The following is a 16173-nucleotide window of genomic DNA, read 5'->3' on the forward strand; positions in this document are numbered from 1 at the left end:
AATAAGAAGATTGGTTAACAAAACCTCAAATTCTCCAAAACATATAAGGGGACGGTTTTACGGTGTCTAATAAACAGTAGCTGAGTTACTGTGCAGTGACCGCGATTATGCGCGTCAATTTCCGCTCACACGTTCTCAAAAACTTCTTTGTAGACAACATTGCGCGTGGAGCTCGAAACCACCCCTTGCTCATCCACAATGAGCACCTTCAGGCCTTTTCTAGCCTTCACCCTTGAGAGAGCGACATACAGCCGTCCATGAGTAAACACAGGCCTCGGAAGGTACAAACCGACATGAGAAAGGGACTGCCCCTGACTCTTGTTTATAGTCATCGCAAAGCATAAAGTCACCGGGAATTGCCTTTGAGAGAACTTGAAGAGAAGACCAGAGTCAGAAGGCGTTAAGGTTATCCTCGGAATGTACTCAGTTTTACCCAGCCTGATTCCTGATAAAACAGTCGCAACAATTATATACTGAGTAAGATGAGTGACTCTCAACCGGGTTCCATTACACAGATCGACCGCTTGGTCTATGTTTCAAAGAAGCATGATCGGAACTCTAACTTTCAATGTCCATCCCCGTGCATGAAAGTATTTTCATGCTCATTTCTCTCCCTATTCACACACTTCACTTACAAAAAAATGAAAACCAAAACATGATTACTAACGAAAAAGAACTTTATTTATATGAAAATGAAAAATGTTCATCCCTGTACAAAAAAAGAACTTTAATTATATGAAAATGTATTTTTACTAATGAATTCATTAAAATAATTATCTAAAAACTCGAGAGTCAATTACTATGCACTAACAACGCAAAAAAGATTATATAATTTAATTTATTTTTTTAAATAACTCATGAAGTTTGGTAAAAAAACCATACTCGTTCAGCAAAATGTTGTCTATAATGTCACCCAGAATTTTCAGTGATTGTCATTTTACTCACTCACCCCACATGCCAAGAATGTAAGGTTGTTATTCAGTTTGGGTTTAAATCTTGAGGATCTTAAATATCATCACATAGCAACTTGTTTAACAATTTATATATAACCAAACATGCTTCACTGCCATGCTTCCACGATATGACATGTTACCAAACAATAGTCCTTGAAAATAAAACTTTATTGACAAAAGTGATATATAAAAAAATGAATTTAGGCTTTAGATTCATGAAGCCAAAACTCTGTCCTTAAATTATGACCACATCATCATAGTAAGATGGTTTAACAAAAAGGAATTCTAGAGGCATTAACTTCAAGTAGATAAAGTAGACTATCTAATACATATTAGAAGAGGCTAAAGCCTTGGGAATATCTCTTGGCATATTTTGTTTTAATTGAATTGAAGAAGCCCAGGTTCAAATGCTTTGTTGAAGGACGATGTACAGAGATATCTAGCCTCTGAGATGGTGGATATGTTGTTTTTGATGAGATGAATAACATTGAGAGAAAAATTGGATTTGGAAGGGACTCATTGATTGTTCTATCAATACTTCTTGGCAGCGACTATCATTAAGTAGTTCATTCCTTATTAATACACCCCTGCAACGAAAAATGCAAACCAGTTGCTTTTCTCAAAGAGGTGCATCAACAATAGTGAACAATATAGATAAAGAATATAGACTTTACTCTATAAGCACAAATTATAAGAATACCTTTGGTGAGCAAGTGACCTATTCACCTTATTTTATAACATCTAGCCTCATCTGAAATTGCAGGTAAACAATATTAGAACTTGCAACAAAAATTCAGAAGATACTATTAGATAAGAGAGCAGAGAGATGAAAAAGAGAACACATTTTCTTTAACCACCAAGACCCCCCCATCAGGAACCACCAATCCAAGTCCCCTTACTCTACAAACACTAACTTCTCTTTGATGATAAAGTTGATCAGAAAGTGTTCTACTCATGAAGATGATTATATAATTGGTTCCTGTCATCTTCACCTCACCAAATTTATGTCATTTTTTTACAAAATTCATTTCTTATTTAGTTGAACGAATATCCTCCTAGGATGAAAACTATTATGATTATGAATCCCAATAGTATGTTTTAGAATACGTCCAAAAGTGAACTCAGGTTTAGATCAATCCTGAAGGAAACCTAACAAATAGAGAGAATGAAATGAAGTACATGAATATCCTCCTCTATCTGTTTTAAGATTAGATTTGCTTAAGATTTTAGATATTAGAATAGATTTAATATACTAAACTACATAAACTTTTGGTTTCAGCAAATATTTTATGCACTTATTTTTAGCATTATAACTTAAACAGCTATAAGAATAACAACTATAATTTTAATCACGTGATTGAATAACAGCAACTACAGTAGCAATTGAAAATTCTAAATCTGAATATACGAAACCAACATTAAAGACCAAAATCAGATACAGTGTTTGAGAAGAGAAAAAGAAACCTCTTCTATTGCAGCTCGTGCAGCTTCTCCTTCCTTTTCTCTTCGTTGCCTCAATTCTTCCTCATCCCTCATTCTAGCAGCAACTTCTGCAGTTTTGATTTGACCTTCAATTCTACCTCTCTCTGTTATGCAGCATGCCATGAACACTTGTAATCAAAACTAAGATACAGTTCACATTACTCAGCAAATCACTTCAAAGTATAATAAGTTTAAACGATTGTAAGCATGGACTTTTATGCTGAAACCGAATATTAAAATTAAAGCAAATATTTTAAAAATAAGTGCATAAAGTTCATGCAACCATGAGACAAATATTGTTGCTCAAATTCTGCACATATTCAAGTCACAATTAGCACAACGATACATACTTTGCATTCCTGCAATATGATATTTAATTAGTCAAGTAACATTTACTACTACAGGCATTTGATGGATGAAACTACATAAAACTTAAAAGATGTCTTAAAAGAAATTGTTAAAAAGTACCTTGAATTGGTTAGGTTTGAAGTCCGAATGAGATGGGGCATTTGAGTAGGAGCTGTTCTGCGAGGCAAAACCAAAAGGATTGGGCTTTTGTTGTTGTTGGTGGGAGGCAGATACAGATGCAAACTTAGACCCAAACAAAAGGATTATTGGTATTTTGCTGCTAGTAAGAATTGTTCTGCCCTCCAAATCCACGAACGTTAGGTTTTCTGTGTTTGGACTGCATTTACAAAATTACACCTTTCTCCATATTGACAACTGAAACATGAAACCAAACCAAATCAATAATACAATCTTGAACATGTTTCAGGTTATACTAACACATTCTTCAAATCTAAAAAATGCATGCGGTGACGGATTAAAACGGGAGAATGAATATCACTTACTCTTAGATAAAGACAGTGCACCCTTTTTCTTTTTAGCTGGAATTCTTTTAGCAGTTTTGGGTGCTTCACCACAAATCAGTATTACATCTCCTCTATCTCTGGATCCACATACTTGGCAAGGTATATCACCAGCACTGAAACTCATAAATGGAAATTAAACGCAAAACTAATGAAAAACTCTGTCCACACCAATTCACCAGGAATAAAAAAGAAAGAACCAAGATACTAAAAAACCATTGAGTCCAATAAAAAGTATGAGTTTAATCAGATGCTCCAAGAGAGCCTTTGGTACACAGTGCATTGCATATTTTAACAAAGATTAAACAAAAAATAATCCAAATTGCATCTGGATACAGAACTGATATTTTCAGGTATGAAAGTTCAGCCATGTGAGGTGCCATAAAATGAGTGAAATTTTCCATAAAATGAGTGAAATGAACTAAAGACTTTGCTTGAGACATCCTCATTGCCATCATATATTTCCACTGAAAACCTAAAATGAAATGCCAAATTCAAGAATTCCAATGACAAATGGAATGAAAGGAAAATTTAAAAGACCAAATAATATCAATTCAACAACCAAAGTATAGAATGTAATCAAAGAAAACTATCTGTAAGGCTACAATTTTTACACCCAAGTCACAGGAATACAGGAAACAAATCACATCTCCTAGTTTTGCCTATTCCATATTTGACTAAGAGTGGCTCTTGTAGAGCACGAATAATAGTATTAAATCAAACATTCACATGTCAGTAAGAATGATCATGATTGAAATAGATGCAACATAAACCATTTTCTCCAGGCTACTTTGACCATCAATTTCTCGATCATTTAAATGCTAGAAAGCCAAAACAACTCAACACATAAGCAGATCAATAAAACAAAATAGAACTCTAGATTCTGCCAGTAGAAAAATGCCTTAAAAAACAGCAGAATGCCCAATATAAGAATAAAAAACATGATAGAACTGAACAAATATATTGATTAAAGTATGAGAAAGAGAGAACTTACAGTTACAGAAGACAATGGGATCTAAATGTCTTCCGCTTCTCTTCAATCTCACAGCACCTACAAATATCAGTTCACAAAATGCATCAATGTGCACACACAAAAAAATCTATTAATGTTTCATGCAAAATAGAACCAACCATTTTAATCAATATATATTTGAAAAGAAGAACTCCAATCAGGCTGATTTAGTGACGTGTCATTCTCACGTTAATTCTTAGTGACGTGTCATTCTCAGGTTAATTCTCATAAAAAAAAAATTCACGTGTCATTCTCAGGTTAATTCTCATAAAACAAATACATTTTTTAAATTTTAGATTTGATTAGGATTTTTGTTGATTATTTCTTGATTTTATCTTAATTTATTTTTGATTTATTTTTAGAGTATTAATTAATTTTTATGGTATTTTTATTGAATTTTCGGATTTTTAATTAATTCAGGATTTTAATTAATACTCCAAAAATAAACTTTTTTCTGCACCTAAAATTTATTTACCGACTTTTTAAAGGTAATTTTAAATCTGAGAAACGGTTTTATAAAACATTAAAATTTTAAAAGATTTGCTTTAATTATCTAAGATTTACCTAGATTACTCTTTACTAATACTGCATCAGCCATCTCCTCCCCTATATGCCTCTACTGTGAACCGGTTGACATGGAGGAAAAATGAGGAAGATCACTCGAGTATGCAACTTGCTTCATGTAATGCTGATAATTGTGTAAGTTGATAATTGTGTAGTGTTTGCCATAATTATTGTTGAGTAATTAGATTATTTTCCTCATCCTCTTTTGATATATTTGTTAGAATATTCTCAGGTACGTCAAAATTGTGGCTCATTCGAGAATATTTCTTCATCATCCCTACTGTTCTTCATTCCTTTTAATTTTTTTTTGAGTTTTAACCACTTTCTCTGTCTTTTTAATAATGGTCCCCCTGTGTGTCAGGATCAAATTTTATCAAATAAAGAACCGTGAACTGCTGAAGCAGTTGAAACAACTTCCATTTTCAGGTACTACTTTCATTCCCTGATTTTCTTAATCCTATTGTGCCGCCACCATGGTAATCAAGTTTGTTTCCTTTATGGGCAAATTGAAAATTGAAATGATGATTAAAGAAACTTAATTATCAGTATCAATTAGTAATAATTGAACAATTTCGGTTGTGTGTGAAATCCTCCCTACTATTGCTTATTGCAGGACCTTGCCTAAAGTTCATTTGCACTGAACTATGTCAAGAACTAAATTCTATTATGTTCTCATGCCTATTTTTAAGTCAACTTTTTGACCTATGATGTTTTATTCTCTTTTTTTTTTCTCTATTTCATTAGTTGAAATTTTAGAAACAATTAGAGCTAACTGAACCATGTTACTTACTGATGTTGTTATGCTTTCATTCCTAATATTGCAGATGTGCTTGTTTCAATTGCATTTTGCGTTGGTCCAAGGTGGCTGCTGGGAAGCAACGTTATCCACCTTCTTCTGTAAAATTAGCTACTGATTATATCTATTATGTAGACATAATTTTTTTTTTATCATATATGGAGTTGATGGTAGTTGCTTCCAGCGTCAATATGTAAATACATATGTTAAGGATAGGTTTGGCAAAACATTTCTATCAATGTCAATTCCGAATTAGTATAAGCAAGATAAAGAAGCAATTTAAAATCACCCAGATTCTGGAACTGGTTAAATTTGGTCAAGTTAGTCAAGCATTTACTAATTCATGAGAATGACCACCTCAATCTCTAATCTTTGATTCTTCAATTACTTTTAAGTTTTAAGAGTTGCAAATAAATAGAATAAAAAAATCTGCAAAGAGTACTCTAACTTCTTTTTTTCTATCTATGGAACTTACCTTTAGAACTTCAGTAGGTGTTCTATGTTTTTCCTGATACACCAATTCTGTAAAAATGACTTCGGGTTTTTTGTTGATTAATCTCCATTTATGTACTCAATGGTCAATTCTTTTACTTACATCAACCATGTAACTATAGGATGGTCCAGCAGTGCACACTCCTTTACCAAAACGCTCCAATTCTTTAAGTGAAACACACAAGTTTAAGCCCAACTTTATTTTTCCTTTATCTATTATTGTCAGATAAGAGTAAACATCAAAGGTCTCATATCACTTTCCCAATATAGATGTATCAAACAAAGTAGTCCGAGTATAAAATATATACAATGGACATGATCAATTGATCACAGTAGTTCAGACTACTCTTCAGTTCCTTCACAATCCTTTATGATTTACCTTTCACAATCCTGATTTGTGCTACTATCACACCCTTTTTTCTAAGATTAATATGTGTTCTGAATGCTTTATTGGTGATTTCTTATATGTATGCTTTGTGTTATTGTCTTCATGTTCATGAAGAATGTGAAACGATTTTCTGTTGATTTGGATTAAGCTTAGTTTGATGTATCAAATACAATAGACATATTCCCCGTGCAACGCGCGGGTAAAAAACACTAGTATGTATTGATTTTTTGTCAATCACCCTGATATGTTTTGCGAAGGATTTAAAATTTAGTAAACGAAAAACTATAAATCAATTAAGCCGTGAATACCTGAGATGTCGTTGTTGCGCCATGGACAGGATTGAGGCCGCGAGCTGCTGCTTGGAGCGCCGGAAATCCAAAAGCACATAAGGAGAATCTACATCCTTGGAATTGTGAAAAAAATCTAAGCTAAAATTCAAAATATTCTAAAATATAAAAGCAGATCAAAATTAGAATCCAATTCCCAATTGAGGTGCATTAATTTCAATCAGCATAAGCATATCCATAAAAGCTTGAAGCAAGTCTCTCTTTGCTTGAGTTATTTACTTTTTCATTTGCAATTGCAACTAATAAGTGAATTCAAAAAACCATGCGGTCAAATGTACCCAAGTTAATCACAGCATCTTGTGATTCTTGAGTTTACACCTTAAAATATACAAAATTATACCTTCAAATCAGTTAATCTCTGCAAGTGAAGAAGATGAAATAATTAACACTTAACAGTAGAGGGAGTTCTGAGTAATCAATAATACAAAGTTTTAAGGTTAAAAAATCCTCTCAGTGCATTTGGTGAACTCACGACATCTCTTGCAATGGAAGAAGTTATCCTTGCCTCTAATTCTGAAAGCTCATTGATTCTATAAAGCAAGGTTGTGTTATGTGTTAGTTGAGGGGTTAAAACTCTTATTGTTGATTGTTGTTACCAATCATTGCGGCAATGATTGAGAGAAAGTGAGAGTCTGTAGTTCCTGAATCATGAGTTAGTGGATTTCCTTTCTTTGGGTCGATATACTAAGTAGAAAAACACTTGGTAGATTAGGAAAAGAACTATGAACTGTGGCGTTCATGAGTGTCTGTAGTTTCTGAATCATGAGATAGTGGATTCTCTTTCTTTGGGTGAAAACCCTCCAAATGTATGTGATGTTTCACCGAACTGGGTTACCAATTGTCTTGTGTCTTGTTTAGTTATTCTTTTAAACTTTCTGTTGTTACTGTTAGTCAGTTGTCAAACCGGTTGTCCTAGCATCGCGTTGAACATTTGTCCTGTGCGAGAACCAGAATTTCAGCTATTTCCAAGATTATTATACGAGTTTAACAAGCGTCGTTTGTTCATGGTTATAACATTCTCTTATCTATTTCTTCAATCTGGGACTTTTCTGATGTTCACTGCTTAGTCTGATATTTTTCCTAGTAAGGTGTATGTTGGTGAAAGAATATCTGGAAACAAAAGTTTTGCGCAAGAGTGCTCTTCAAAGTCTCCTTTTGTTACTTGGGAAGTCCCATCAGAATGAGCAACTTCGTTAGTGGTGGTGCTAATTATCACACAATTGCCCAGGAAATAGACTTTGAAGACCACTCTTGCCCAAAACTTTCTTTCCAGATATTTTTTCAGCGTCGTAGGCCTCGACAACAAAATACCTGACCAAGCCGCGAACGTCAAAAAAGCCCCAGATTGATAAAAAAGAGAGAAGGGAATGCTATGACCATGAACAAATCGTGAAACCCCTCTAATAATCTTGGAAATGGCAATCTCATCAACACCAAAAGCGACCCTAATGTTAAGTAACATGCATTGTTGGTCCTATTCGCCACAGTGGTACCCAAGTGCTCCCAATTCATCAACATGTTTGATAAGCGCATAATTGATGCACTTTACGTGTGTCTTTCTAAGCTTCATTATATACATTTTTGTGCTTAATTGTTATGACTTAGGCATGTTTTGACCATTAGTGTTTATTTGGATTATTCATGGAAAAGAGCTTAATTCTACACTTTTAGTTTCTATGACTGTTTTGCTAGAACAGATTGAATATGGAGCTAGAAATATGGAAATAAGGCCCATAATATGTCGTTGGAAAGCTAACTCGAAGCCCTACAACTTTCATGTTCAGAAAAAATTTAGAATCAGCCTCTAACTTGGTCATAACTTCCTTGCAAAGTTGCTGTCGCTAATCCTGCGAGTCTGGAACAGTCTGCACTAAAATGATCATATCTTGGGCTACAGAACTCCGAATTAGGATCCGATTGAAGGCCCGCGAAGCTGACTTAAAGAGCTACAACTCTCATGTTTACCTCAATTGAAGATTCAGACTTCTTGTGGGACCCGCGAATGCCTGATTGTTCAGCAGCTTACTCCTTTATGTGGGCCCGATTTTGTGAAGATTTATAAAAGATTTAGATAACAAAGATTGTTACTTGATGAACAAGTTTATTTATTAGTATAAATAAGTGAATTTAGGCTTTTGTTAGACCTCACCGCCTCACCACATCTCACCATCACCTCCTCCACCTTCTCCTAATATCTCTCTCCATCTTTTCTAGTATGAGTTGCTAAACTCCATAGTTAGTCTGTCTTAGGATTTTTAATATTCTTGTGTTTGCAAACTTGAGGTTCTGTTTTTAATGCAAATTTCTTCTTTATTAATTCTCTTCATCTCTATTTCTGATCTAGGGTTTGCTTAATTCCGTAGTTTTAGAAATTAGAGTTGATGCATGTTCGCTTAGTTCATGTTAGTTCGTAACTGTTTCTTAATCGCTTAGTTTAGGAAACTGTGAATTGATTTTCGCTTAGTTAATCAACTCTCACGAATTAGGGAAACAATAAGGAAGAATTAATCTTTTGTAACCAATGAAGGTTTGTTGCACTTAAATGCTATAATCCGATGACTAACACTTTCTTTTATCTGACTAAATCTCTTTTAAGTTTTGTTTGTTACTTTACAATCAAATCAATCAAACCCCCTTTTTAATTTGCTTTTGTTTTACTCTAATATCAATTAATACTTCACCGAGTCCTTGTGAGATCGATCCTGGTGTTCAACACCTTGTACTGTATTCAAAGCAGAATAATTTGGCACGCACCCGCGACAGTGTGTTCGTCAATGTTGGAGAGTTTTTTTTAGAAAGATTAAGAATTCTGGCTTTGGGGTTCAAATGTCCATTGCTGGCTAGTTAATATAACTCTAGTCAAATGTCTACACACGTAGTACACACATAACACACACACACACAACGTAATTCAGAGGAAGGTGAAGCGGAGAACGAACAAAATTAGCAATGTTTGAAAACATCGGACATACCCAATTCAAGTAAGTGATATATTGCACAGAAGGAAAGAATGACGCCAAAGAAGCTTTTAATGATATATCATGAAAATATTTTATCATAAAGAGAAACAAAATTACCACTCAATTGTTTGAATAATATATAGAGCATAATGACTTATAACCATTTTTATTCTTATATTACTTTTTCTAATATTTTTATTTCTTTTAGTTTTATCCATATAATTACTTGTGACTTTTGTCATCATACACATTTGTCCTTCTTTCGAGTCTCAAGAGTTTGTTGAACTTAGCCATCAGTCAAAGATTTGGCATGTGATGCTAGTGGAACTTGCATGGTTTCTGAAATTACACATAATTATGATGTTCTTCACTCAATTTTAGGGTCATCGACAGAGTGGACCACAATGATGATGAAGCTAAGTGGTTTTAACACTTTAACTTGTGGGTGATAACTCCTTAAGCCTAGAAATATGTTTCAACATGTTAAAACGCAAAAGTTGGGTGCCAATATGATTGGCGGGTCAAACCCGACTTGACATTGGTCAAGGATAATGCGGATTGGATTAACTCACTTTTGTATTTGGATTCAAAATCTCAACTCAACTCAAATTGTGGCGGGTCGGCCGGTTGACGGAATGACCCATTTAGAGAATGTAGTTGTTCTTGCCATGAACATTGAGAAAGGGTATAGTCCCTAAAGTAGAGAGATTGCACTTACAGAGAGAAAGTTAGAGAAAGAGAATAACTGAATTTCATGTGTTATTTAGCAAATGAGCCAAGAGTCCCTTACAAATGGTAACCGCTCCCTATTTATAGTGGGGGAGCTGAGCCTAGCATGCGTAACGGCCTCGGTTGGGCCTGTTGGCCTTCGCTGGAGGAGGCCCAATTTCTAGGCTGCGCGACCGCCACGTGGAGGGTAACCCCTGGGCGTAGGCCCCCTAGGGGCTCGCCCAGTCCACCAGTCCACAAGACACTGAGCTCGAAGCATGAGAGCTAAGTGTGTCTTAAAGATCAAAACAACTAACTACAAATGCTAATGTGCTAAAGTATTTAAGTCGCCGACATGGTGTTAAAAAGAAATCAAATTTTGCAAGTCCACGAGCGGCGGTCGTGGTGAGTTTGGTCGCCACGCTTGAGGGGCGATCGTGGTGAGTTTGGTCGCCATGTGTGTTGACACGTAAGAGAAGCGGAGACGTCATCATATCTCCAAGATCTAAACAGCTCCTCTCGAAACGTCACCCCATGTCACAAAGTCGTGAAACTCGAGCCCATCATGCGCAATAACTACGCGCCGTCTGCCCTCCACGAGGAAACCATCATTCAATGTGGCCACTCTCTTTCATCATCATGGGGCACGTTCCCCGACCAACCGTTGCAGTCTTTCACACGTCCGTTCTGATTCCCCCTTGAGTCTATAAAATCCCCACGACCCCATCATTTCTTCTTTTCACGAACCTACTCTCTGCTCCTTACTCCCTCCAGATATTCCCGGCGAACCCCTACTCCGGTACCGCTGCAACTTATTTCCCTTCCTCCACCTTCGCTCGCTTTTCCTGATGAGTTTCTTCTTCCGCTCTTTGCATTCGCTTTTGCGTATTCCCGTAACTGCTGTTTTCCCTACCATGTGACCCACACGTCAAGCCAGAGACCCTCTCCCCGATACCGACCGTAACTCCCCTTCATTTTCCCATATAAGTCCAGAGCATTGTTGTAGCATTGCCTAACTTGCTTTTGGTCTACCTTAATTCTTCTGATCCTCCCACTTGGTAACAGGTATTTGACCGCCAAATGAGCCGTCGAGATTACAGCACACATTCAATTCAAGGTGTTCCGGCCGATGATCATGTTGTAAGACCCCACCACTTGCAAGACCAGATACCTTACCCTTAGCATCTTGGCGTTCTCATTCTCGCCGAATGTGGTGTCTAAATCAAGGAACCCTCGCACCCAAACTTGTTTACCTGAGAACCCCACAAGAGTCCTTGTGTAAGGAGTCAAATCACTATCCTCCAAACCAAGCCAGTCAAATGTGTCACCATAGATGATGTATGTTGAACGGCCTTGATCCAAGAGCACACGCCTGATGTTTAAATTGTTGATCCTCAACAGGACTACGATTGGGTCATCCAGGTAAGGCATGATCCCGACAAAGTCTTCTGTTGAGATAATGATATATGGGTGCCTGAAGCCAAAAGAAGTTTCCTGAATAGAGTTCACCGCCCTCACATGTCGCTTCCTTGCCGCACAAGTATCTCTGCCACCCCCGAACGCTCCGGCGATCGTGCTAATGGCTTTAGTCGACGACTCTCGCTCTTGCCCTACGATCACCAAGGTTTCCAATTGGCTTGATAGGGCCCGACGATGATCACTCCTAACATGATGTCTCAAACGTCCTGCCTTAACCAACTTCTCAATGCCTTTTCCCAAGGCGTGGCAGTCGGTGGTTTCATGGCCGACCACACAATGGTACTCACACCACTTGGTTGCGTAACATCCCTCGGCGAGCATTTGGGCAACCCCGTCTGCCAAGTTAGTGTTGAGTACCACGTTTGCCTCCGCTCGCCAGCTGGATCCTGGGCGCTCCCAGCGACGACGTCGCTCCATGTTTTCCCGCCACCATTGTGGCGCTAATTACTCCTTGATCGGCTTCACCACTGACTTTTTCTTCTCGCTATCGTGCCTTTGCTTCTCAAGTTGTTTCACTGGAGCTCCATCCTTTTCTCATTTCGCACGGTCACGCTTGAAAGCATCGTATCTTCATCCAAGATATACACACTCGCCCGGGATCGAACCTCCGTCATGGAACGAGATGACTTCCTGCTTAGCTTGCTATTTAGAGGTCCTGGCAACAGTCCATTCTTGAATGCTCGTGCGGAGGAATGAGGTTCGGATTCCTCTATTCTCACGAAAGTTGCACTGAAACGCGCTACATACTGCTTCAAATTTTCGGCCTCTGTTTGGCTAACGTTATACAGACCATCAATCGTTACCGGCCTGACCTTACTCGCGGAGAATTGAATCAGGAACTTCGATGAAAAATCGTGAAAATTTGTGATAGAACCGCGAGACAGAGTCGTGAACCACGCCATTGTCGTGCTCTTGAACGTCGACGAGAACATCTGACTGTGTCCGACGTCGCGTTTATCACCATTTTTGTATTGAAGTGGAGGAGATGATCCTTCGGATCGGTCTTCCTGCTGTAAGACTCCAAAACAAGATTCTTCTTACTGTCCGGAATGGCGACTTCCCTCACCTCCGTCGAGAAAGGCTCAAACTCTGCGACTGCTGCTGCCTTGCGAATTTCTTCGTCCTGCTGCTCGAGGCGAAAGAAATCAAGTTGTTCCTGCAGATGTTCATTTCACCGTTGAATGTCGGCCACACTTCGAACCATTTGTCGCTAGTCTCTCTGTGTGACTGCCAACCGAGGCGACGACGACGGAACCGACGGCGGAGTTTCCTGCCGCGAAACTGATGAAGGCGATATGAGTGGTGTCGGTGAAGGTTGAGGAGGTGGAGGAATCGGCTGCTCTAGCCGCACCTCCTCGCACTGTCCCTGTTCCGGTGGAACGCGTCGTCGTTGGCGACAGGTCTCCATAAAAAATCGCCTAAAGAACACTGAGAATCAAGAAATTCCTCAGAAATCAAGGGACTCAATCAGAAATCGAAGCTTCCTTCAATTGTGCAATCAATCCATGTGATCCGGGAGTAGAAAATTTAACGCTCCCCACAGACGGCGCCAAATGTTCTTGCCATGAACATTGAGAAATGGTATAGTCCCTAACGTAGAGAGATTGCACTTAGAGAGAGAAAATTAGAGAAAAAGAGAGAATAACTGAATTTCATGTGTTATTTAGCAAATGAGCCAAGAGTCCCTTACAAATGGTAACCTCTTCCGATTTATAGTGGGGGAGTTGGGCCTAGCATGTGTCACAGCCTCAGTTGGGCCTGTTGAGCTTCGCTGGAGGAGGCCCAATTTCCAGGCTGGGCGACCGCCACTTGCGGGTAACCCCTGGGCATAGGCCCCTAGGGGCTCGCCCAGTCTAGTAGTGAAAGAAAAAAAAATTGTGTAATGAGTCATTTTAAGATATCTTTCACCTTGGTGATTGCTGCAGTGAGTGTCGTCTTCCCGTGATCAACGTGTCCAATTGTTCCGACAATAACGTGAGGTTTTCTATAAGGGGAAACAGAGAAAATGAGGATCACAATAAAATTTCGAAGAGTTAAAGAGTGAAAGAGTTACGTTCGTGCCACGGGTCTTAGAGATGAGGCAGAGGAAGAAGTGTCATTGAGGGTAAGGGAATTAGGGGATCTATCAAACAGCTATTGCAGTGTGACCAAAACTCCCTGAACCCCTTACACTGGAACTCCATTATTTCGGCCTCCCCCACCACCAAACTGCAGCCTTGCTCAGCTACATCTCCCGGAGTGTTAGCAATACGACACCACATGTAATCCCTATAGCCAAGCCAAAATACCCAGACCTCACCATATCACCAAGGACAACTGCAAAGGTTAGCATCAACCCCATGGTGAAGGATAACACATCAGACACATGGGAAAGCTTAAGGTTGCTTCCAACATGAGGTATGAAGATGTATACAAAAGTGATTGTGGAGAAAGAAACACAGCTCAACATCCACCTTGCTAACAGGACCATCCCCTTAGAATGAGCAACTTTATCAGTGGTACTGCTAAGCATCACACAATTGGCTAGGAAATCAACTTTGAAGACCAATCTTGCAGAAAACTCTCTTTCTAGATATTTGTTCAACGCAATAGGCCTTGCGAGCAGAATACCAGACCAAGCCGTGTCCCACATTGAACAAAAAGGTAAGGAAATGTTATGACAATCAACAAATCGTAAAACTCCTCTGATAATGTTGGAAATGTCAATCCCATCAACATCAAAAGGCAGTATGATGTTAAGTAACATAGATAGTTAGTCCTATTGCCCACAGTGGTACCCATATCCTCCCAATTCATCGGCATGGTGGAGAGTTTTTTCTTAGGAAGTTGAAGAATTTTGATCTTAGAGTTAGAGGTTCATGAGATTTGGTTAGAAACCTTTTATGGGTGCCCAGGTTTAGTTTTTGCTTGTTTTGGGGCCAAGCCCTTCATCTAGAACAAAGAAAAAACCAAATCTAAAGTTAGAAAAAGTTTCTAATTAATATTAATTGCATTTTTATATGATAAAATTAATTACGTTTTGTGTCTATTTAAATACAAACAAAAGATTCTCTGTCATGAGTATTGATTTTATTCATTTTTTAATATTACCTAAGAAGTAATTTAGAAACTACAAATATTAAAATTTCAAAACTGATGAGGTATGATTGGATTTTGAAATATTTTGGTTCAATGAAAATATGTAAATTAATTTAGATTGAATTGTAAATCATATGTATATAATATCGTAAATGTTTTTTATTTCATAAAAACGTGGATCGCACGGGTAATCTACCTAGTTTGATGACATTTTGCTTTTGCATTTATAATGTCACAACAAAAAAGGTAATAGTGGCGTACTTCGAACAAAGACACAAAATGGACAGTGAAGACCAAGAATGTCCAGCACATCGATAGATTCTTGGGCTCTTTTAGGATGGGTTATGAGAGATTTGCATGAAAAATGATTTGTTAATAGAGATTTTATGATGTTAAAGTCTTGAGGAGATTAGTCTTATAACAGTCCGTTGCACGTGGATATCTTGATACAACATTAAAAAATGATAAAAAAAAATTTAAAATCTTTGGTGGATGTTACTACCCGTTTGAGAAATGGTTGCATTTCCCTCAAGCAAATGTCTTTCTTGAAATTTAGACCGTTTTCATCCTTACACGATTTCGCTTGCTTACCACTAGATTAACACATATAATTGCTAAAAAATGACCATTTAAGATTAAGTTTCAAACAAAATATCAAATTCATTTGAAAAAATCAATTATGCTAAGTGCTAACTAATGATGTTTATAATATAAATAACTTTTTAAAGGAAAAGAGAAAATCTAAATGAGTGAAGGAAGATATATCAACACAAATCTCATCAGTCCACGACAAATTAAAACAAAAGTGACAATACAGAAAAGTCTTGTTTATGCTAATAATTATGTTGGCTTAGCAATCGAAATAATGGATTTAGAAACTCTGACTCAATGGATGAATGCTTTAAACTTTCACCAAATGATCCCTTGAAATATCTTACACATTGCATGGCTTATGTGAAATGAATCATGCGATTTTGGTTAAATTCCATTGGGGGCACTACTCAATTTCTACGTCCTCATCATTACAATTTTTTTAATATTTTAT

At 37.4% G+C, this 16173-nt stretch overlaps 1 protein-coding gene across 1 annotated transcript; it reads right to left on the reverse strand.

Annotated features, from left to right (window-relative positions):
* Window positions 1-11678: 11678 nt before the first annotated feature.
* LOC130747138 (uncharacterized) lies at window positions 11679-12467 on the reverse strand. The gene has a single exon (XM_057599981.1). The coding sequence runs from the start codon at window positions 12465-12467 to the stop codon at window positions 11679-11681; it is 789 nt and encodes a 262-aa protein (XP_057455964.1).
* Window positions 12468-16173: the final 3706 nt, after the last annotated feature.

The sequence above is a fragment of the Lotus japonicus genome, chromosome 1 (assembly GCF_012489685.1).
Source record: "Lotus japonicus ecotype B-129 chromosome 1, LjGifu_v1.2".
Lineage (NCBI taxonomy): Eukaryota > Viridiplantae > Streptophyta > Magnoliopsida > Fabales > Fabaceae > Lotus > Lotus japonicus.